Raw genomic sequence first — 23,801 nt, 5'->3', positions numbered from 1 at the left:
ACATGGAACAGCAGAGCAACCCAGAAAACACAAAGCCGGCTCTGGAAGAACCAGGTGCCCAAGCCACGCTCACACTTCCTCCAGGTGGACAAGCAGCCATTCTGTAATGACCAGCCAAGGATTACCGAGAGTCCGTGACTGGCACACTGAGCTCAAACGGAAGATCCAGATGTCTCTAGAGGTGCCAGTCTTTGGGCTGCTACTGTCCTGACAAACTCACGTCTCTGAAGCAGCAAGCAAGGCTGAGAAGCTTGAGAGCGAGAGCAGAAAACAATCTGCAAGAAAAGTGGCAAGAAAAGCTGTCGCGCCTCCAGTGCTTGTCAAACAAGGCCCGTCCGGAGACCGGTGACTGTTTTTCTAATGCAAATAAGATCTGTACACGTGAACTGTGGGCATAGGACACCGACCACACACACAAATGGGAATTACTGGGACACATGGAATACAGTGTCCCACGCTGGCTTGGTTTGGGAATAGAAATGGAACATTTGGACAGAGTGATGCCTCCAAACTGTTCCTGTCTTGGTGAGAAATTCCCAATGTTTCTGCTCAGCGAGAGCTAAGAAGCAGCAGGGATGAGAGGGAGAAAGCAATTGCTGGGCATGTTCCTCAAAGATGAGGCCGTGGCTGGGAGTCGTGAACATGTATAAGAGACCAGACTCATCGGAGACATAATTCTTATCTAAGGAGACATCTGAGCAGCCCAGGAGCAACGGGCTTACATGACAGGTTCTTACCTTTCCCGTCCTCCTCAAAGTTGGCTTCTTGATGGCAGGAACCCTGGGGGCGGGCCGACGGGGCAGAAGAGGCGCCACCCCCACTGTGGGCTCTGGTTTGGAAGATTCCTGGTCCCTCAAGGCTGGAGCATTTAGGGCTTCTCCTGGGATGCCTGAAGCATGGAATGGCATGGCAGAGGCGTAAAGGACAAGGCATTATTCAAAGGATAATGCAATGTATTTCTCTTTGATCTAAATCTCTGAGGGTTGTCAGGACCAACCAGCTAGGCTTGACCCCAGCTCCTCACGCTCACCTTCTCAACAGGGATGGGGTCTGTGTAGGGAAGAATCAGTGAGACCCTAAGATCAGTTGCAAAGTTTAATGTGTACCTGTGTTGCTCAGGGGAGATGATGGTAGAACGCCTTGAAATCTTAGGAGGGCCCATGAGAAGGAAAATATTAAGTTGTGACGCAGGGTAGAGTTCAAACCTCAAACCTCTCCCACTCTCCACGTCTATACAGACTTAGGAAAAAAAACCCTTGACTGTAATATAATTAACATACCATAAAATTTACCCTTTTTTAACGATTATACTTTGGTGGTTATAGTCACAAAGTTGTACAACCATCACCATATGGTCCCCAGAACGTCTTCATCACCTCAAAAAGAGACCCCACACATTTCCACAGGAATCACTGCCCAGTCCCTCCTCTCCTCTCGCTCCTGAAAACCACTATAATTTTCTCTCTGTATAGATCTGACTCTTCTGGACAGTTCACATAAATGGAATCATACAACACATGGCCTTTTGGGTCCGTTTTCTTTCACTCAGCACAGTATTTTCACGATTCACCCATGACAGAGCATATGTTAGCACTCTGTTCTTTTTTACGGCTGAATAAGATTCCATGGGATGGATATGCTCCACTTTATGCATTTGACCTTGGTGTACAGAGCAGGGGCTGACAGAAGGGGTAAGTACGAGAAGTTCAGGTCAGCTGTCTTGAGAGAAGAGGCTATAAAGAGACCTGCTGCTGCTGCTGCTGAGTCGCTTCAGTCGTGTCCGAATCTGTGCAACCCCATAGATGGAAGCCCACCAGGCTCCCCTGTCCCTGGGATTCTCCAGGCAAGAACACTGGAGCGGGTCGCCATTTCCTTCTCCAATGCATGAAAGTGAAAAGTGAAAGTCAAGTCGCTCAGTCGTGTACGACTCTTAGCGACCCCATGGACTGCAGCCCACCAGGCTCCTCCATCCATGGGATTTTCCAGGCAAGAGTACTGGAGTGGGGTGCCATTGCCTTCTCCGATAAAGAGACCTGCTACTGCTAAGTCACTTCAGTCATGTCCGACTCTGTGCGACCCCAGAAACAGCAGCCCACCAGGCTCCCCCGTCCCTGGGATTCTCCAGGCAAGAACACTGGAGCGGGTTGCCATTTCCTTCTCCAATGCATGAAAGTGAAAAGTGAAAGTCAAGTCGCTCAGTCGTGTACGACTCTTAGCGACCCCATGGACTGCAGCCCACCAGGCTCCTCCATCCATGGGATTTTCCAGGCAAGAGGACTGGAGTGGGTGCCATAGAGAGACCTAGTGGGGCCTAAACAAAGCAGCAGGGATGCTGGTAATCACAGCAATCGGATTTTAGAGGCGGGCATTCTAGAGGGTGGCACTGAGCTCTAAAGAAGACTGTGGGTGAAGGCCAATGGGCTAGAGGTGAGGAAGGAGGGAGGTGCCACTGGGGGCTGGGTGGAAGAGAGTCCATCAGCTGATGGACTGTTTCATCCATTCAATGAGTTTTTGTTTCTTTTTTTAATAAAAGAGAAACCATGGTGTTATCATGCAACAGTGTTTCTCCTCCTCTTAATCCATGCCCTCTTTAAATGTTATTTGGGAATTTCAAATAAATGAAATATCCAGACTAAAAACAAATCAGGCAACTGTAATTGCATCTGGCTTTTCAGAGGGCATACTTTGCCCTTTTCAAAAGAGAGTCTAGTATAAAGTCAAAACAAACAAACAAACCCCAAATTGCTAGTTACCAGTGATTTTGAATGCATAGGGGAGATTCTAAGTTAAAACATGGTTAACAAGGGTTAGGTGAAGTGACAGCAACAAAAAATGAACAGGCAGTATGCAGAGAAGAGGTCCCTGCCTGACAGTGAAGAATCTAGGGATGCTGGTAATTAAAAAACGAGATGTTTTGCCTGAAGGAGAACACCTACTTAACCATCTCTTTCTACAGAGCCAGCAGGATGAGTTAGTGCCTCCAGCATGAACCTCTTCTAAAACTCATTTTCGGTTATTTCTGTCTCTCCCTTAAGTGCTCCTTAATAATCTTGGGATTGTTTTTATCTATTGATACTTACTGAATTTTAAATATAAGTTCTAAATGGACGATAAATCTTCATAGATGAATTTTATAAAACGTTGCTAAAGGGTATTTTTACTGAATACTGCCTCCAGAAAAAGAGTTCTGTTCTTTTCTAGGCCTCTTTTTGCAAGAATATGAGGAGAAAAGCAGAATCTCGAAGGAGCTCCGGGGGAACACCTACCTCCTCTGGCTTCCAGGAGACATCGGATGGCTGCTTCTGCCTCCTGAGCGTTGGTTGTTTTGATCTGCTTGACATTATAAGGCTTACTTATCCCAGTCCTTGCTTTGGGCTTGAGGACAAAAATCAGGAAGAAATACATATTAGCACAAGTGGGAAAACAGCCTCACCCTGTGAGACCTCTACCCACGGATCCATACGTGAGCGTGAGGTTAACAGAGCTCCATCAGCGATGAAGGCACAGCTCCCATCTAAACTGCATCCTTCAAGTCTCTCCCTCGGAGCACGCGCATACCCGAGGGGAGGGATGCAGTAACATCTAGATGACGCTGGTCTCCCCAACCGGGTGGTTCTAGGACTGTGCAATGCGGACCAACCATCCTCTATCTTTATTTCGACAACCAGGTAAAAAAGCAAGAAAGATTAGTCAGAAGTCACTCCTTCCAAGGTCCAATGAGTCACTCAGCACTTTCCAGATGTTTCTCAAAAGTGCTGATTCTACTTCTTCACTGTTCTACGTCTTAACCTCCACCTCTGGGTCGCCTTTGAGGACCTGCCTTCATCACTGTAAACCACTGAGGTCACGTCAGCCTCCTACCCCTGCTTGTGAGCATGACCATGGCCATCAGCTGGCCCAGCTCTCCTCACTGTCCCTTCCACCCGGCCCCCAGTGGCACCTCCCTCCTTCCTCACCTCTAGCCCACTGACCTTCACCCACAGTCTTCTTTAGAGCTCAGTGCCACCCTCTAGAATGCCCACCTCTAAAACCCTATTGTTACTATTACCAGCATCTCTACTGCATTATTTAGATCTCTTTTTAGTCTCTTCTCTCAAGACAACTGACCTGAAGTTCTCATATTTCCCCTTCTACCAGCCCCTGCTCTATACTCCAAGGTCAAATGCAAGTGCTGAAAGGGAGAGAAGCAGGTATGTCTGGAAACCAACAGTCCCTCCATGAAGGGGTGCTTGGGAGTTTTCTTCAAATGCAATTTTCTCTCTCACACTCTGGACGACCATTAAAAACCCCTATAAAGGACCTGGTAGTAAGTTATAGGGTTTGGGGGGGTAAGTGGTGGATAGGCAGAGAGTTAGAGACAGCAATCTATGTATTCACTGGAAAGAGGTGACCTGGCATGATGTGAGGGGCTATGCATGGACCATGGGGCAGATCTCATGGGTTTGAGAAGCTGGCCCGTTTTGCTCTGATCTGAGAAAGGAGAACTCACCGCTTGCTGAGGGGCTCCCGGCAGGAGTTTTGCCATCTGCAAAATCGAGTACTGCCCGTGGGTGCCGGAGGAGATGGAGGCATCCGAGGCTGATTTTTTCACCATGAAACCAGCTGTAAAAACCAAGGAGGGCAGAGACTCCATCTCAGTGGAGTCACAGCTACTTCAACACAAAATTCCCAGCCAGCCGAGAGCAAGAGCAAGGTCATGGTCTGAGTACATCCATGGCCTTCAGCGATTCAGAGGTGCTTCTGAGGCTGTCTTTTGATTCTCTAACAACTTGGGCCTATTAATGTCGATTCTCTGGAGAAGCAGTGTTTGAATGAAAATTTTAATCTAACATCCTGGGCGGGGGGATGTTAAATCTGACAAAAAACCTAATCAGTCATTTTTAAGTGGTTTAAAACACACTACTGTTATTAGGACCAAATTTTAAAGATGTTTCGTGGGCAAAGTCTTAAAAAACATTCCTAAAGCGGAGAATAAACTATATTTAATAGTATTTATAGCCATTAATCATACTTAGAACAACAGTTAGTGACAGAAACACTAGATGAAAAGACAGATGACCAAAAAAAATTGGATACCAATTCTGTTATTAAAATTTTGCATAGACATAGATATATCTAATTGGAAAAAGGATGGAAATCTTTTGGTTAACAACTATCATTGCTAGGTAAGTGAAATTAAATTTTTTACTGTTTCTGTTATCTCTTTTTGTAAACCTCCACAATAATATAGGACATCACTTTATTTTTATTTAATATTTTATATTCTGAGCATGAACTCTGCAAAGTAAAAAAAAATATGCTTCACAAGTCATGTGTTTCTGACTTGCCGTTGATTACGATTGTGATGTAACCCAGACTGTGATGAACCCAGTTCTGAAAGTACAGCTTAGGAAAATCTTCACTGGCACGGCGGGGTGGAGGTGGGGAGAAGCAAGCAGTGGAGGTAAATGCAAACTGATCAGAAGCATGGTACAACCTTATTTCCGATTATTGAGGAGTGCTTTATGGGCAAAGCATTGTTTTTTGGGGGAGTCAGGAAGAAAAGTGCTATGCTGAGGCCCGGACCGGGAAAAGCCGTTCTCAGCAGACTCGGGCTCACAGATGGAGTGCTGCCTGCTCAGAGGCGCGAGCATGGCCACCTTCCGGGTCAGGGCACCTGGGCTTACTTGTGTCCTCGTGAGCAGAGAGGTGGGGGGGCAGTGGTCCAGGAGAGAAGATGCTGAGAGATGCCGTTGGGGGTCGGGGGGAGAAGGAGCTCATAATGTCCCCAGCTCGTTTGTGGCCCCAGTTCTCCAACCCATAAGGTTTCAAACTGCGAGCAGCTTCAAGCAAAAGCACAGCCACAGGAGGGCGAAGAGCAGCTTTAGGAAGGGCTGCTTTGATTTGTCCACAAGACACAAAGCGATCTCTGATACCAAACTCGCCAAGGATTTAGGACGAAGAGGAGGCCGAGGAGGGGAGAAAGCGCTGTGAAAACCCAACAGCAGGATTTTAGAGCCATTCGCTCAGCAGGTAGGAAGGGCGTGGTTATTCCCAGCAGGCATCGTGGTGAGTGGAAAGCAAGCGGAGTCTTACTTGGAGGGGGGGGTCTCTGCGGTGGGTGAGGTGGCCGAGGCCGACTGGGAACCGACAGAGACCTGCTTGGAGAGCGGTGGCGGAAGTCCCCAACTGCTTCCAGCTCCTGCTTTAACTCCACCAGGTCGGCATCATCTGGAGGACACGGCGGGACGTGAGTCAGGGCAGTCAGACTCGGGTCTGCAGGGACCCCTCCCGCAGGACAGCTTGAAGGGTCCCTTTCTGCTGGCGTGGGGGCGGGGAGAGGGCGCCCAATGCCTGCTTGGAACACTTGGTGAGCCGTGCATGAGGTGTGGTGTCCACGCACGAGAGACACCGAAGAATTTTCAAGTGTACGCGTGCTTCCTTCCCAAATAATCCACAAGACTTCCACACAGAATGACAGCTGAAAACCAGAGCCCCTCCATTTTTCTTTTTTTAGGCTGAGTTGTGTAGCATGTGGGATCTCAGTTCCTTGACCAGGGATCGAACCTGTATCCTCTGCACTGGGAGCCCCGAGTCTCAACCACTGGACCACCAGGGAAGACCCTAGAGCCCCTCATTTTTCATTCTCCACTCTGAAACAGGGCAGTGACAGGTTTGGCGTTGAGAATATCGTCACTTCTCTGCCGGTGGGGCAGCCTGCAGTCCAGAGGCAAAGTCCAGCATGGAAGGTCCCTGCTCACTCAAGCCCCAAATCCCACAGCCCACGCCAGCGACTGCCCGAGCGTTCACCATCCTGACTCACCAGGGGTATGGGGAGGGGACTGCTTCTGTTTTATTAATGTACATTTGTTACATTTGGGGCTTCCCTTGTGGCTCAGCTGGTAAAGAATCTGCCTGCAAGGCGGGAGACCTGGGTTCGATCCTTGGTTTGGGAAGATCCCCTGGAGAACGGAAAAGCTACCCACTCCAGTATCCTGGCCTGGAGAATTCCATGGACTGTTCCCATGGGGTCGCAAAGACTTGGACACGACTGAGTGACTTTTTTCACTTATTACATTTAAATTCAGGACAGTTTTAGGTCTTCTCTTCCACACCACAGCACACACCGATTCATTTCATCGCGGCTCATCCTCCCATCCCTCAAATCTAAAAGCGAGGTGCATCTTGTGAGCTCTGATGGGAGAGGCAGGATGTCTCCTTCTAAAGGGAGTTCCTGAGGGCCCTTTTCCAACCCACTAGAAAAGACCCTGATGCTGGGAAAGATCGAAGAAGGCAGGAGAAGGGCACGACAGAGGATGAGATGGTTGGATGGCATCACTGATTCAAGGCACATGAGTTTGAGCAAACTCCAGGAGAGAGTGAAGGACAGGGAAACCTGGCGTGCTGCAGCCCATGGGGTCGCAGAGTCAGGCATGACTGAGCAACTGGACTGAGGGCCTTAAAGCATCAAGGAGATGTTCCCTTGAGGTCCACCAGGAGGCGAGTCTGCCCACATGTCAGAACCCCAAGCTGCTTTATTAAGTTCTTCATTCAAAAGGCACACACTTGCTCTGCCTCCAAAGGATGCCTGAATGATAGCCACCCTGGAGAAGAAGACCATTTCCTGACTCAAGGACACATCCCTTCAGCCACTTCCGCTCCAGGGCAGGAGCCCTCTGGATGTGCAGCATATAGAAGCACCTTGATTCGCTAAAGAAGGCTGTTGCCTTTGAATTGGGCAGCAGTCTCACACCATGGGTTTGGGTAGACTCTGGGAGTTGGTGATGGACAGGGAGGCCTGGCGTGCTGTGGTTCATGGGGTCGCAAAGAGTCGGACATGACTAAGCGACTGAACTGAACTGAACTCACACCTGGATGTGCATCCGAGTCACCTGGGAGCTCCATGAGTCGCCAGGTTTCCAGGGTCCCAGCCACACCTGCCAGGCCCACATCTCTATAATGTGGCAAATGATCAGGCCTCAGCAGTCTATTAAGCTCCTGACAGTTCAACGCAGCCAGGCTACTGACTGGCTTTGGGACCAAAAACAGTCAAAGGGGCTTGGGGGTGGTCTCTGTGCCTCCTGGGAAGTATCTAACTGTCACCCGTTCTTTGTCCTCAGCCGCAGCACAAAGGGTCCTGACACACAGCTAAGCTCCTGCACCTGCTCGCCACCAACAAGGAGATACAATGTCCAACAGCTGGAAGGCACTGGTGGCTGTGGCTGAAACGGAGCTGAAGAGTTTGATGCAGAATGTGAACCACTCTAATCATCTAGGGACCGGCAGTTCGATCCCAGTGACTTTCAGTCCCTCTCGAGTCTAAAATGACATAATGATGCTAAGACGTAAAATTACTGTATAACAATATAATGTTACACAAATATAGAAAGACACCAACAACTCAGGACATTGATAGTGAGTATGTGTCTTATGGGACTGAATCAGAAAAGTCTTGCGGGGGGAGGGGGGAATATCACAAATGTAAAACCAGTTCAGAGCCATGCCAATTTAAATAGAGGAAAGTAACTGACTCATTGGAAAAGACCCCGATGCTGGGAAAGATTGAAGGCAGGAGGAGAAGGGGATGACAGAGGATGAGATGGTTGGATGGCACCACCAACTTGATGGACATGAGTTTGGGCAACTCTGGGAGATGGTGATGGACAGGGAGGCCTGGTGTGCTGCAGTCCATGCGGTCGCAGAATCGGACATGACTGAGCGACAGAACTGAACTGAATGGTCATGAATCTGGCGTGTTAGAGGGGTCCCAGTTGTTGGGGAAAAATGAAATCACTAGAGGAAATCAGTGTAGTGGCAACTGTCTTCCCAGAGCCCAGTGTCCACCTCTTGCTGTGACTCATTTTGCCCCTCTGTTCATGGGCCGAGCACACTGGATGTGGCTTTACCTGACGCCCAGCTGCTGAGAGTGAACGCTGCACCAGAGGCGAGTCAGAAAAGGAAGGTCCACGCTACCTTTGTAGGTTGGACGCTGCTTCTTCTTGGCGAGTGCCGGTGACCTGCCGGGAGGTGCCGTGGAGGTGGAGCCGGGGGCATCAGAGACCTCGTCTCCCCCTGGATCACTGTCTGAGACCACAGGCTGACTCAGCTCATCCGCCAGATAGTCTTCGTCGTCGTCAAGAATATCCCCTTGGGGAAGGAAGTGTCACAGCGAACAATTAGGGGGAAAGCACCAAGTCATTCATCGATGGGTGTGTTTCAACATCGAGGCCCGTGGCTCGTGTCAGGACCCCCGAGGTCCCCCGAGGCACAGCCACCAGCAGCCCCAGGCACCCACATGGCAGCAAGGCTGGGACCCCAATTCCACGGATGTCTGAGACCCAGGACCAAGCCCACAGCCCTGACATCCACAAAACCACTGTCTTCAGTGAACCTTCAGACGCCTCCAGTCTTAGCACTGCAGGTAGCACCCGTCAGCATGAATGCCCCCCAATTCTGGCCTGGAGAGTGAGCCTGCACTTCAAGGGGTCTCTGGAACCTTCCCGAGGCGGGGGTCTCAGAAGGGCTCTTGAGGCTCTCGTGCTGGGAGAAGGTCTCGTCTGCCAGCCTTGCCACACAGAGCAGGAAGTCCTGGGGGGTGACTCACCTTCCGACTCATAGTCCAGACTCGTGAAGTCGCAGTTCTCCTCCAGGAGACAGGAGTTGGCCGTGGGGGACATGGAGGCCACGCTGTCCCGCTTTCGGATGATCTCCTCTTGCAAACCTTTCAACCAGTCCTTGGTCTTTGGTCTGATCTTCACGGCTCGGCCCTTCACCTGAGGACAGAGTGGCCACCCGAGAATGATCGCTGACCTCAGACCCTCTGACCCCAAAGTGCTTCTCACTCGAAGGCATGCATCGGGAGCCAGGCCCACCTTCACTTTTTTCCCAGAGGGTCTAGACCTCGGGCAGGCCCGGCACAGCTCACATTTGGTCTGAATAGAAGTCGAACTGTCATCCCAAGCTTTTCATCTGGTGTGAATTTACAACCAGCACATTATTCGTCAAAATGGAAACCACCATGAGCTGCATGTCCCAAACCATGGAGACAGAAAAGTGAAAAAGCCTCTCAGTCATGTCCGACTCTTCACGACCCCATGGACTATGCAGTCCATGGAATTCTCCAGGCCAAAATACTGGGGTGGGTAGCCTTTCCCTTCTCCAGGGGAATCTTCTCAACCCAGGGATCGAACCCAAGTCTCCCACACTGCAGGCAGATTCTTCTCAGCTGAGCCACAAGGGAAGCCCATGAAGAGAGCACGACCCCAATATTCTTGTCGGGGTGGGGGGTGAGCGCAGGGAGCCCCAGTCACGCAGGGGGCACGGTGCTCCAAAACTTGCTGTTTCTCCCCAGTCCTGCAAGGAGCCGGGGCTGGAGGGCAGATACCAGAAGCAGAGGTGGTAATGAGGGTATCTCTCTGGCAGTCTGGTGGTTAAGACTCTAGGCTTCCAATGCAGGGGGCATGGGTTTGATCCCTAGTCAGAGAACTAAGACCCCACATGTCTTGTGGCATGGCCAAAAAATAAATTAAAAAAAATTTTTATGTAAAAAAAAAAAAAAAAAGATGTGGGGCTTCCCTGGTGGCTCAGTGGTAAAGAATCCACCTGCCAATGCACGAGACACAGGTCCGATCTCTAGTCTCAGTTCCACATGGCACACAGCAGCCAAGCCCATGCGTCACAACCCAAGCCTGTGCTCCAGAGGCTGGGAGCCACAGTGAGGGCGTCTCGTGTGCCCCAAAGCCTGTGCCCCACAGCTAGAGGAGCCACTGTAGTGAGAAGCCCACACACCTCAACGAGGGAATAGAATCTTGCACGCTACAACTAGGGAAAAGCCCATGCAGCACCTGAGACCCAGCACAGCCAATAAAAAGATGTGATAAAGAGAGACCCAGCTCCTGCCCTCCTGTGGGCGTCTACATTCACAGAAACCAGCCACAAGAAGCCGGAGGGGACAAGCATGCCCCACGGGTGATCAAGCATGCCTCACCTTCATTCCGTCCACATCTAGCACACTGAGTGCCGAGTGACTGTCGGCAAAAGTCACGAGCATCTGCCCTTGGTTGATCCTGGAAGAGAGGAGATTTGCCAGGTCAGCCCCGGGTTCATGTTGTCCAGTGATGAGCACCCAGCTCAGCCCGAGCGTGTCTCCACCTGACAAGCACGATTGTCCCGTAATTCCCCAGGGTCTGCATGAGCTCCAGGCGCACGTCCTCAGGAAACTCGTCCTTCTCTTCTGAGCTTGGCGACTGCAGGTTGACGACGACGGTGGCATCCGGGGGGCCCTGGAAAGAGGACACTTCCTGGAACACCCTGTCCCGAGCCCCCACGTCGACTTCTTGCACTTCCACCTCCACGATGGCCAGCACGGGTCTGCGTTAGACACGGAAGGAAGAGAGGGTACCGTTAGCCCAGGGCAAGACCGTCCCCCAGCCCAACCGCCATCCAGACTCTGCTGTCAACAGGAAACACTGACAACGCAGCCCAAGCGTGTGGCAACCCCTCGGGCCTGGAACCGAGCTCTCCAGTCCTGGAGTTTCCATCCGTCTTTCCCTAACCTTGGCGTTATCTTGGCTTTTCTGTCTAAAGATGATTTGAGAGAAAATCCATAGCAGCCATCAGCAAAGGTTCTTTGCATGTAATCCCAGGACTGCTGAAGAAAATGGCAACCCACCCCAGCATTCTTGCCTAGAGAATGAATCCCATGGACAGAGAGGAGCCTGGCAGGCTACAGTCCATCGGGTCGCAAAGAGTTGGACACGACAGAGCAACTACCACACCCAGGACCACTGAGGATGTGGAAAAGCGGGGATTCTCCCTGGGCTGGGGGGGTTCAAGCGTTTTGCAGGGCACGCTATTTGGAGGTTTGTGTTAAGAACCTCAAAAGTGATTATCTTTTGACCAACAAATTCAGTTCTAGAATTTTGTTCTGAGGAAACGACCAGAGTCAGACAAAGATTTATAAGCAAGGTTGATCTCTGCAGCACTGTTGATGGGAGGGACAAAGGAATAACCTCTAACTGTCCCAGGAGAGGGAAGGGGTTACGACACAGCCACATGACCGTATGCTATGCGCTAAGAACAACGTTGTAGGAATCTACCTGACATTTACTGAAAACAGATCAGCAGCAAATAAGGCAAATCTTGTAATTTTTACATAGGGATGGGTTTACTCTACAAAAAATTTATAAAATCCTCTATTAGGCAGATGACATCATCTTATTGAAGACATCTGCCATATTAAGTGGATAAGTGAAACTATATCTAATATCCTGGGATAAACCATAATGGAAAAGAACATAAGAAAGAGTGTATATGTATGTATTACTGAGTCACTTTGCTGTGTAGCAGAAATACAACATAAATCAACTATACATCAATAAAAAAACCAAAAAAATCCTGAATCTAATACTATAAACTCTGTGGTGTTTTTAATAATAAAATATTAGGAAAATATTCATCAGTAGGTGAGTGGGTAAATTCAATGGGTATATTTAGCGGAATACGGGACAGTGGTTGCAAATGAGAATCAGATCTCTAACAGCAATATCACTATCTCAAAAATATTTAAGTAACAAAAAGGCAAGTTGCACAATGACATAATTTATCAAAACTTAAATGACACAAAACATCATACAGGCTGTATCTTGGCAATTTTCATAAATGAAGTCACTTTTGATGTGGAGTGATGACAAAAGGCTAACACTGATTAATTCTTGGTGGCAAGCACACAGCTACTTGTCACACGTTCTTTGCTTTACCTCATGTCACACATGCACACACACGCATTCGGATGGGCAGGTCTGTTCTCTGCAGGGAACACCCGACCCCGCCTTCCCCAGCAGCAGACATGCCGACGGCGGCCAGGACCTTACCTGTGGTCAGACGCTTGCAGCTCTGCCCGGCCGTAATACTTGAGAGCACCGGGAGACCAGGTGTGTCTGAGTTGGGTGCCAGCATCCAGATCGCTGTCTAGAAGGTTGAGTTCTCCAGCTGCGCATGGAGATTCCAATCAGGAGATGCACACAAAGACATACAAGACATAATCGTATGCATACAAGACAAAATTTTATCAACACGAACAAACACTGATTACAGAGCGGGGGTCCATGTCACGGCCCACCTCCTATCTCAGACTCAGTGGCTCTAACCCCTTGGACTTGAAACTGTGTCAAGGCGGCTTTGGGGCCTGGGGTAAAAACCCCTCCCCCAGGACTTCCTTAGCAGTCCCACGGTTAAGACTCCGCGCTTCCAATGCAGGGGGTGTGGGTTCTATCCCTGGCTGGAAACCAAGATCCCATGTGCCTCGAGGTGCAGCCAAAAAAACAAAAAACACTCGTCCTGAGCAGGCGGAGTGGGTGAGAACACAGCAGTCACTGCTGCAGGCATCCTGCCCCGGGCCCACGGTAAACAGGATGCCCGCAGCTCTTTGTACAGTAGGAGAGGCAGAGACTAAGGACTAGAAGCTTCTTGCGCAGATGTCCACAAACAGATCTGGACAAAAACGCATCTTCTCAATCTGCAGGTGAGATTTCTGGGCTTTACAATCTCAGCATCCATCTCACCAGGACAGTTTAATTGTTTATGTATCAGTTTATAGGTGTTCGAATTTTTTAACAAACTGCATTTCTTGCTGGGCTTCAATAATCGTTCAAAACACAATCAACGACTAATGGATGAAAGTTATCTTTCCTGTGTCTTGCTCATGTGTGATCTGGAGTTGGGGCTTTCAGCAGGCAAGAGCTGGGCTGAACAAAACGGGCTAGAGAAAGGGCACGAGTGTGAGAGGCAGAGGTGCCCGAGAGGAGGACCCAGGGCCTCTCCCCTGGTCCCCGCTGTGAACAAAAGGCAGCAGGGTGGGGTGGTGTGGGCAGAGAGCCACGAGGCACAGATGCAGAGATCCGGGAGCCCGCACACTCATAGGCTGCAGTCTCTAGAAAGAGGCCAGAGGGGGGCTCCCCCAAAGCACCACTCCCAAAGCCTAGGGGTAACATCGGGAATGAGTTTCCTGTAGTCCTGGGTTAACAGGAGCCTTGTTCTTTAAAGAGCGAAGAGCACTGGACTAGGAAACGCGATTTCCCGTGGCACACGGGTCACCGCCCCCTCCGCGTCTGACGCTGCACACGTGTCACCCACCTGTTCTGTCGGAAGGGTGCCTCTTTCTCCACCACAGGACCCTGTCCGTCCAGGCGGGGGTGCGGCACTTGTCACTGGTGTCGTAGGCAGCGGAGCCCACGTCGTACTTGTAGGTGGGTCCAAAGTCAATGGTGCCCTCGTGAAAGTCTTTAAATATCTATCGGGAGGAGAAGTCACAGGACCATCTCAGTTCCCCTAGGTCACGTCTGTTACACACACCAGAGGGCATGTCCCAAAGCAGTTCTTTTTGTTCCCGACAGGAACAGAACCTACATCATAGTGGCAGGCATGTCGAATACGGGACATCTGAACGCCTTTTAATCAGCAAAAAAAGTGACGATCATCTCTTTGTTCTGCCGAAGGACACACCACTGGGCCTCCCACCCGCCTTAGCACCAGATCGATCACATGGGGGACAGCGACAGACACAGGCAAGGAGGCCGCTTCCATGCGAGAGGACTGTCCAGCCCAGCCCCGGCAAGGCCTTGATCCCTATCTGTTAACTAAACCAACTGGCTATCAACTGCAAATGGGCACTCGCCAAGGACACTTCCCATCTGCGTCTGCAGTTTGAGCTCTGTGCTGTTGCAGCTGCTGACCTTCAATACCCCCTGAGGGAGTTCAGGGAGAAGACTCTTGAGAGTCCCTTGGACTGCAAGGAGATCCAACCAGTCCATCTTGAAGGAAATCCACCCTGAATATTCACTGGAAGAACTGATGCTGAAGCTGAAACTCCAGTACTTTGGCCACCTCATGCGAAGAACTGACTCACTGGAAAAGACCCTGATGCTGGGAAAGAGGGCAGGAGGAGAAGGGGATGAGATGGCTGGATGGATGGCATCACCAACTCAATGGACATGAGTTTGAGCAAGCTCTGGGAGTTGGTGATGGACAGGGAGGCCTGGCGTGCTGTAGTCCATGGGGTTGCAAAGAGCTAGACACAACTGAGCGACTGAACTGAACTGAGGGAGTTCAGGGTGGAGAATGAGGCACTCAGTGCTCCAGGGAACCCAGTGGGACTGGTCTTTGATAGATATTTTCAGGAACTGATTTCCTGATCCCAATCTTTGCATCCCTTCATATCGAGAAATCACTAAATCCCTTCGTGACTAGCAGAAAACCTTTTGTAAAGTGAGTGCTTGATTGCACTGAACTCCTCCTTCACCAAAATCTTGTATGTTTAATTTTCCCCACTGCCGCCTTGGAGCACTCTCTCAGAGCTCTCTGATGTGCTGTCTCCCGGGCTGCAGTCCTCATTTTGCCCCAAATAAAACAATTCACAACTCTCATGTTGCACATCTTTTTAGTCAACATAGGTAGGGAGCGGCTCAGAACGGAAGCCCAGTTCCCCTCCGTCTTCACTTAACCCTGGTCCAGCCCTGATGCTGTGGGCAGCCGGGGAACAGACACTCACTCGGTGTTCAAGTGGAAGGGTGTGGAGGACACTGGCAGGAGGAAGGAAGAAGGACCCTTAACAGAAAGGCCTGTAAAGGTCCCTTTGCCCTCTGGCCATCCCCAGCGACCCACGTCCCCGAGGGGGACGACAGAAAGCCCGTAGGAATGACCGGATCTCGCTTCAGAAGGGGTCTTGCCCTCCCTGCCTGCGCCACACAACCCGCTGTGCTTTCACCAGGTGAATGGAACTAGCTGTGCTTCCCTTCCCCTCAGTCTGTCCTGCTAGGAAGTAAACAGGTGTCGAGGTGTGGAGGCCCGCCAGTGTGACCTTGAACTGAAGACAGATCCTATAGCTGAATCTTCCCTGTTACGTTGTGACCTGCTGCTGCTGCTAAGTCTCTTCAGTCGTGTCCAACTCTGTGCGACCCCACAGACAGCAGCCCACCAGGCTCCCCCGTCCCTGGGATTCTCCAGGCAAGAACACTGGAGTGGGTTGCCATTTCCATCTCCAATGCATGAAAGTGAAAAGTGAAAGGGAAGTCGCTCAGTCATGTCCGACTCTTTGCGACCCCATGGACTGCAGCCCACCAGGCTCTTCTGTCCATGGGATTTTCCAGGCAAGAGTACTGGAGTGGGGTGCCATCACCTTTGCATCGTGACCTGAGGAGGCACTAAAAACCTGCATGGGGTCGCACAAGGTAAGTCTGAGCTGAACTCTGACGGTCTTGGGCTGTATCGTGGCTCTGTTTACTGACTCTGTGATCTTGGATATGTTATGTGACTTTGGCCTCAGTCTTCTTATCTATAAAATGGGTATCATACCTAATCTGTAGGATGGTCTTGAGAACTATGTGTACAAGTCGGTGTGTGAAGTGTATTAGACAGTGTATTAAATGAATTTGTTAGCATGTTCACTAACAAGAAACAGAGATATCACCAAAATGAATTGCTTTGAGCAGAGTCTAGCATGTCACTTGCTGGTTTAGTGCGCCTGACATACAGCCATTCCTACAAGCCTCAGCCCGAGTACAGGGTGTTTGGACTGTGTACATCAAACCCGCCATCCTCACCAGCTGTGTGCGCAGAGGCTGATGTGGGGCTGTTTGAATCAGCTTGGATTCAAACTTACTCCCCGGGAAGCCCTGGACCAGGGTTCAGCTTGTCTGGAGGAGGAAGGGACAGCTTCCTGCCCCTCCAACCACGGCGCCGGGGCATAGAGGCTCCTATCACCCTGAGCTGCTCCGGTGGCTTGCGTGTAGCCAGTGTCCTTCCAAACAGCGACAGCCCCTCTGGCCACGAGAAGACACAGACGTTGACTGTGGCCGGAGAAAGCAGGAACAGGACACGAATGTGGACGTAGACTCACATGTCTCTAGCTTCTTATGCTGGCACGTTTTCTACCATATCAGAATCACTTACATCCACGCATGAAGCTTAATTTGCAAACACGAGCGTGTGCATTCAGTAGATGCTGTTCCACACTGGGGGCTCCCAGGTGGCGCTAGTAGTAAAGAACCCGTCTGCCAATGCAGGAAACAGAAGAGACGCGGGTTCGATCCCTGGGTGGGGAAGGTCCCCTGGAGAAGGGCATGGCAACCCACTCCAGTATTCCTGCCTGGAGAATCCCATGGACAGAGGAGCCTGGCGGGCTACAGTCCATGGGGTCGCGAAGAGTCGGAGAGGACAGAAGCAACGTAGAACACACTCGTGCACACTCCACTCTGGAGCAGGTGTTAAAAACTATTTCAAAAGCACAACTTACTTTTCCACTTGACTTCTGCAGCTGTAGCTGATCAAATTCCAGAAGCTTCTTCCAGTCTTGGCGTTTAACAAAATAGAAGACTTCTTCGTAAGTGAGATCAATGCGGTAGTTGAAATCACCACACCAAAACACGTAATCGTGAGAGAAAATGTTTCTTCCCTAAGTCATAAAAAGAAAGAAATCCTGATGATTTGATCCATCTTGCAAGGAAATGTGGGAGAGGGGGAAAAACAAATTCACCATACAGAAGACAGGCAGATATGTTTTTCTTAAAATGTTATTTTTAAAAAAAGAGTCTGCTAAAGCATCTCATTTTTCACTAATGCCATAAAAACCTGCCAATATACTTGCATGTGGCTTACTTTTTACACTTTAAATAGTGTTTTTGAGTGGTCTGGGGAAAGCACCATCCCTAATACAAGGCGCATGATGGCCAGTATTCGCTCTGCCCATCAGATCTCGGCCGCCAGGCTGTACCCCTGCTTCGTTATGTCTGTATCCTAACAACAATGGCCCAAATATTCAGTGTTATGAGAATGAGGCTTAAGAAAATAAGTATAAACGCTCAGGACATGCAACTCTGTAAAAGCTCGTGGGTTTCATACATTTTTATCCTTGATCCTCCATCACCCGCCTTGATCAGTCCCCCTGCCCCCAGCCTGCCCAGTCAGCTGTGTGCCCGCATCCAGGGCAGCCCTGTCGATCTCAGACATCTTCCCCTTTCCCCACCCGGGAATCACAACAATAGCAGCACAGTATCCTCCGCCCACAATGCTGGGCTCTGTTCTGAGGTGCCCTGCCTTCACAGTGGCCCTGAGAAGCACATACTCTTGATTCTCTAACAGATTAAAAGAAAAAAAAAAAAAAAAAAGTTCAGAAACTCTGCTGAAGGTTACACCACGAGTGCATGATATAGGCAAGATATGAACTCAGATCTGCCATGCCGTGAAACCTGCTTCTGTTCACTACCACTGAGTGGTACTTCCACTCCCCTCAGCCCACAATATTCTGGACAGAAGACTGAAATTATCACAGCCCAATAAGAGAACCATGTGGAGCAGCCCTGCCTAAAAGAATGCTCGGTAGTGATGGAAAGGCTCTGAACCTCAGCTGTCCAAAGCCCAGCCACATGGGGCCACGCACGTGAAATGCAGCCAGTGTGACTGAGGGCTTTTGGCTTTATTTTATCTATTTTACATTTGAATAGCTACTTGTGGCTAGTGGCTACTCTATTGAATAGCACCGGTATAGAATATGGGTACCCTCAATATTTCTACCGAAAAAGAGCTCTATTATCAACTCTTTAATTATTGAAACTGTGTCCCATGTTTGCTACTTCAAAATAGCACATGTCAAGTGAGAAGGGTTGGACTTTACTTTTTTTCAAGTTACACAGACACGAAAAGAAAATATTAGTCCTACATAATACTTATTTAACTTATATGCAGAGTACATCATGAGAAACGCTGGACTGGAAGAAGCACAAGCTAGAATCAAGGTTGCCGGGAGAAATATCAATAACCTCAGATATGCAGATGACACCACCCTTATGGCAGAAAGTGAAGAGGAACTCAAAAGCCTCTTGATGAAAGTGAAAGTGGAGAGTGAAAAAGATGGCTTAAAGCTCAACATTCAGAAAACGAGGATCATGGCATCCGGTCCCATCACTTCATGGGAAATAGATGGGGAAACAGTGGAAACAGTGTCAGACTTTATTTTTAGGGGCTCCAAAATCACTGCAGATGGTGACTGCAGCCATGAAATTAAAAGGCGCTTACTCCTTGGAAGGAAAGTTATGACCAACCTAGATAGCATATTCAAAAGCAGAGACATTACTTTGCCAACAAAGGTCCGTCTAGTCAAGGTATGGTTTTTCCTGTGGTCATGTATGGATGTGAGAGTTGGACTGTGAAGAAAACTGAGCACTGAAGAATTGATGCTTTTGAACTGTGGTGTTGGAGAAGACTCTTGAGAGTCCCTTGGACTGCAAGGAGAAGACTCTGGAGAGTCCAACCAGTCCATCCTGAAGGAGATCAGCCCTGGGATTTCTTTGGAAGGAATGATGCTAAAGCTGAAACTCCAGTACTTTGGCCACCTCTTGCGAAGAGTTGACTCATTGGAAAAGACTCTGATGCTGGGAGGGATTGGGGGCAGGAGGAGAAGGGGACGAAAGAGGATGAGATGGCTGGATGGCATCACTGACTCGATGGACATGAGTCTGAGTGAACTCCAGGAGTTGGTGATGGACAGGGAGGCCTGGTGTGCTATGATTTATGGGGTCACAAAGAGTCGGACACGACTGAGCAACTGAACTGAACTGAACTGAATCTGGCAAACTACAGTGACAAATTTCCCAACTCACTTCTTTATTTTTATTCCAAGAAATAAAAGCTTCAACAAGGATTAATTGTTGAACAACTTCAAGCTCTTCTTCATGAAAACTAAGGAATTCTTGCCTTGAGTGCAGGCCCTTGAACAGGATGTCAGTTTTAAGGGATCTGGCCTTACACAGAAGAGCTCTGTGACCCAGCCGTGTCTCAGACAGAATCCATGGCAAGAACGGCTGAAGTCTACTCTCACTGCTGGGGAACAGGTGTGTCTGCAGGGGGCTGACGGTATGCGAGACCATCATCTCCACATAGAAAGGAAAACATTCAAATCTGAATTTGCAGAGATGGCTTCAGAATGAAAACTTTGGAACCCCCGCTAGAGGGCGGCATGATGCATGATACTGGAAACCAAGAAACCAGACCAGGATCCGGGGGCTCCCAAACGGACTGGTTTCGAAACCGGGTATTCTTTTCTGAGCCACCACAAGAAGGTGAGTGTGAGTCTCAGGAAAACCAAATCGTACACTGGGTTTGGATTCAAACGTTCTTTCCCAACTTAAGACAGAGCACACGGGTTCTCCTTCCCAGTTCCACGCAGTTGCCTTAGAATAAGAACACGCAGGGTGTATCAGCGTGTTCAGCAAGGTACGGAGATACAGGGGGAACCCAGCACTCCTGGGCTGGACGCCCGCTCACCTCTATCTCAGCTTCCCTGGCTCGTTTCCCCCTCCTGGAAAGCTGAGTCCCCAGGGCAGGGATGCTCCTAGAGCCGTGTGCCCCACCCTCCTGCAGCTGCTCAGAACACCGGGCGGGGCTGACCGGGGCAGGGACCCAGCCACCGCCCACCGCCCTGCTCACCATGGGGAAGCTCAGCTTCTGGGTGATCTCCCTGTAGTCCTCATTCCGCTCCTTCACCTGGCACTGCCCGGCCGTCAGGTGGCAGCAGACGAAGCAGAAGCTGCTGCTGTGGAACTGGAAGCGGATGGCCACGGCGCCCTTGTTCCCCGCCTTCCCTCCCATGCCCGTCTTCACTGTGTCCATCGCCACGTCCCTGGAACAGAGAGTGCACACGCGGTGGGGGGTCTTCCCAGTGCCTCCGAAGGAAAAGCAGACGCTGTTCTGCTACAGAGACGAGCCACTTGGTGGCAGCTCGGGGCTGGGGGCTCCGAGAACCCCCCCACACCATCCGCTCGGAGGCTCCCACCGCCGGGGACCAGGCCACATGGGGACCCGCGTCACCGTCCACTCCACGTCACCCCTTCCCTTCCTCGCCTTGGGGCAGCCCCCTGGGGCAGACAGGAGTATCCTCTCTGTGGTCCCAGCTCCGTCCGAAGTTGCTCACACAAGCACCCACGAAGCACATTGGAGTTGAATCACCTCCCCTACCACCTGCTTCTGGTCTCCCAGATACAGCAGAAGCAGCCACCGTATCCTACACAGCTTTTACAGGAGGGGCCCTCAGATAATCAACGTACGTTTAAGAAACAGGAGCCATCCAGTTATTTGTGCTGGACTGGTGGAGGGGGGTGGCCACCAAGCACTGGCCTGCTGGTGTTAAGATGCTGACTTACAATGCACGCAAGGGAGTGCGCGGGTCCACAGGACCACGGAGCCTCCACCTGCTCCCTGGGACTGGCGCCCAACAGACAAGGTATGAGGTAACCTGCCAGCAAGAGTGCGCGCTCACCCAGCCCTAGGCTGGAGGGCCTCGGGGCCAAGGACATCGGGGTCGGGACCTCAGCGGGCGCCTGGGAAACCCGGAGCCCCTCGGCATGGACCCCTTCCCCGTGTTCCATCTCTGATCCCGACCCCAACCGCAGCCTCACTGTAACCACAACCGACCTTTACCCACTCCCTGTGGACACTGCCAGGCTGTTACAGCAACCACTGGGGACACGAACCGTAAAGTTTCCCAGAGGTCACAGAAGAGATTATTAGGAACACAGAGCATTTTGCTCTCCAGGTGCTGCCCCGGGCAGTCTGTGGTCCTTGACCTCTGAGGAGATGCACAACCTGTATGACCCTATTGGGTTCAGGGGTCAGGCCAGCTCAATGCCAGGTATCGGCAAAGAGAAAGACTGGCAGGGACTCTAACAACATGAGTGAGACCAGGGAGCAAGGGAAGGCTATGAGACAGCTGCGGGAGAAGGGGAGTTCCTCCCAACCTTAAAACACACATGCATGCCTGTGCGTGCACACACACACACGCCCTTTCCTAAAAGACATCCTGTTCCAAGGCTTTTCCCCTCATGACATTCACAAAGCTGTCACTTTGGAGACTGAGTAACGGGGTGACAGCGGTAGAGAGTTTCTGCCCACACATCTTTTGAAATGTAGAATTCTTTTGAAAAGAGACAACAACTCATTTCCTGATGAGTTACCCAGCTCTAGGCCAGAGGTTTCCTGTCTAACACTGCAGCAAGGAACCCCTTCCCTGCGCCCAACTGAGCCTGGCTGACAGCGATGGTGAAACGCTGCTCCAAAAAGGGTCCAGCTTCCCGAGCTAGAAGTTCCCATCGAGGCTTTTTAAATGCTAGACAATATTCTATTCAGCCTGGTTTTTCCCTGGGGGTTGTGTTACACTTGACTAAAATAATGGCAGGTCCTGATTCCTGCTGCAGGAAGTGGGGGGCGGGGGAAAGGAAGTGGGAATAAAAGAATCCCGGGTTCCCCCAGATGTCTGTAAACGAAATGCTCTTACCTGATGAAGGGGATGTGGTGCGGACGCACAAAGATGTAAAGACAGACGCCCACCAGCTGTGCCGAAGTCAAAAGGATGTACCGATGAGAGCGCGAGATGGCCTTCTGGAGCTGTTCACCCCACATCTTCCTGTTGGTGGTACTGGAGGAGAGAAAGCAGCGATGCTGTTCACAGTTAGCTGGACGCAGGCTCTCCCACCTGGAGACTCCTCCAGCCCTGAGCTGGTTCTTTTTTACCAAACTGACATCATATCGGTTGCACACCTGCATCAGGGCCCTCTGAGCCTCAGTCCTTACAGCGTACTATCTGCATGTTTCTGGCTGTGTTCCGCACATCACCTCTACCCCTGCCACCGGCCACCCAGCTCAGGGCCTTACTCATAAGACCTCCACGTGTGCGCGCTAAGTCACTTCAGTCTTGTCCGACTCTTTGTGACCCCATGGACTATATGTAGCCCGCCGGACTCCTCCGTCTGTGGGATTCTCCACGCAAGAATATACTGGAGTGGGTTGCCATTTCCTCCTCCAGGGGAATCTTCCTGGACCGAGGATCAAATCACAGTTTCTTAGGTCTCATGCATTGGCAGGTGGGTTCTTTACCATTAGACTGCCATAGAACCAGGCTTTATTATTCGTTCAGAAAGTACTTTACAACGGACTAGGAAAGAAAGAGTCCAGCTGAGTTCACACCAAATGTTCGTCCAGTGGTTTTCCTTCCTTTGTACGGGTTTTTTACACCTCTCCCTCTCTCATCTTTCCCCAGGAAACGTGAGTCAGCCCCCCTCCAACCCAGCCCACACCCTCGGGGCTCAAACACACCACAGGCAGCTGGTGACTCAACCCTCCAGGCCAGGCAGCTCCGGGAGCACAGAGCCTCCCCCACCCTTCCTTCTGGCCCCTCAATCAGCAGAGAGAGGAACAGGGAGGAGCACGTCTGGGAGGACTTAAGGAACTCGGGCAGCACCAAGGGTCGCAGGTTAGTGGCCACCCCAGCTCGGGATCCCACACCCCAGGCCCGGCCGCCCACCTGGCGTTGACGATGTTCCCCGCACTCAGCTCCACCATCTCTTCGAACCCCACGGCAAATATGTCAGCTGGGCTGCCGCCATCATCTGCGGAACAAGCAGAAGACGGAGGAAGTCAGACCTACCAGGGCCGGTGCGGCCAACTCGAGGGCCAGAGCCCCGCGGCCTGGGCAAGCCCTCCTGGCCACAGGCAAGCACACGCCCACCTCCCTCCAGCTCCCACTGTGCACACGGCCCCTCCCTGCCTGCATCCCAGGAGCATCACTGACCTCTCTGTGGCTTGCTTTTCAAAAGGGACACTTTAATGGTCACCCTGAAGGGTGGTCATGAAGTCAGAGGACACGTGCAAAGTGCCTGGACTCATAACTTCCATGCCAGCAGACCTGCCCCAGGCCCAACCTGCCCCACCCCAACCTGCTAGGCCCTAAGCTCCCGGGAGGTGGGGGGCACTGGCTCAAACCTGCGTGGCCCTCAGTA

The 23,801-nt window shown here is 50.9% G+C and overlaps 1 protein-coding gene across 5 annotated transcripts in view; it reads right to left on the bottom strand.

Annotated features, from left to right (window-relative positions):
• SYNJ2 (synaptojanin 2) overlaps positions 1-23,801 on the bottom strand; it is a 111,822-nt gene that overhangs the window by 4,472 nt on the left and 83,549 nt on the right. For 3 of the 5 annotated variants that reach the window (XM_027551935.1, XM_027551938.1, XM_027551939.1), the window contains 14 exons: positions 23,327-23,411; positions 22,301-22,441; positions 20,458-20,650; positions 17,270-17,428; positions 14,113-14,269; positions 12,852-12,969; positions 11,131-11,349; positions 10,967-11,045; positions 9,584-9,752; positions 8,953-9,126; positions 6,076-6,210; positions 4,490-4,602; positions 3,267-3,375; positions 738-889 (listed from right to left, as the gene is read on the bottom strand). In XM_027551935.1, the coding sequence (XP_027407736.1) occupies positions 738-889; positions 3,267-3,375; positions 4,490-4,602; positions 6,076-6,210; positions 8,953-9,126; positions 9,584-9,752; positions 10,967-11,045; positions 11,131-11,349; positions 12,852-12,969; positions 14,113-14,269; positions 17,270-17,428; positions 20,458-20,650; positions 22,301-22,441; positions 23,327-23,411 (2,003 nt within the window). Of the gene's footprint in view, positions 1-125; positions 276-737; positions 890-3,266; positions 3,376-4,489; positions 4,603-6,075; positions 6,211-8,952; positions 9,127-9,583; positions 9,753-10,966; positions 11,046-11,130; positions 11,350-12,851; positions 12,970-14,112; positions 14,270-17,269; positions 17,429-20,457; positions 20,651-22,300; positions 22,442-23,326; positions 23,412-23,801 lie in introns of all 5 variants that reach the window. The other 2 variants (XM_027551937.1, XM_027551936.1) reach the window with 2 other exon arrangements.

This window comes from Bos indicus x Bos taurus, chromosome 9, assembly GCF_003369695.1.
Source record: "Bos indicus x Bos taurus breed Angus x Brahman F1 hybrid chromosome 9, Bos_hybrid_MaternalHap_v2.0, whole genome shotgun sequence".
Taxonomy (NCBI): Eukaryota; Metazoa; Chordata; class Mammalia; order Artiodactyla; family Bovidae; genus Bos; species Bos indicus x Bos taurus.
This window is presented reverse-complemented; position numbering and strand designations above follow the sequence as displayed.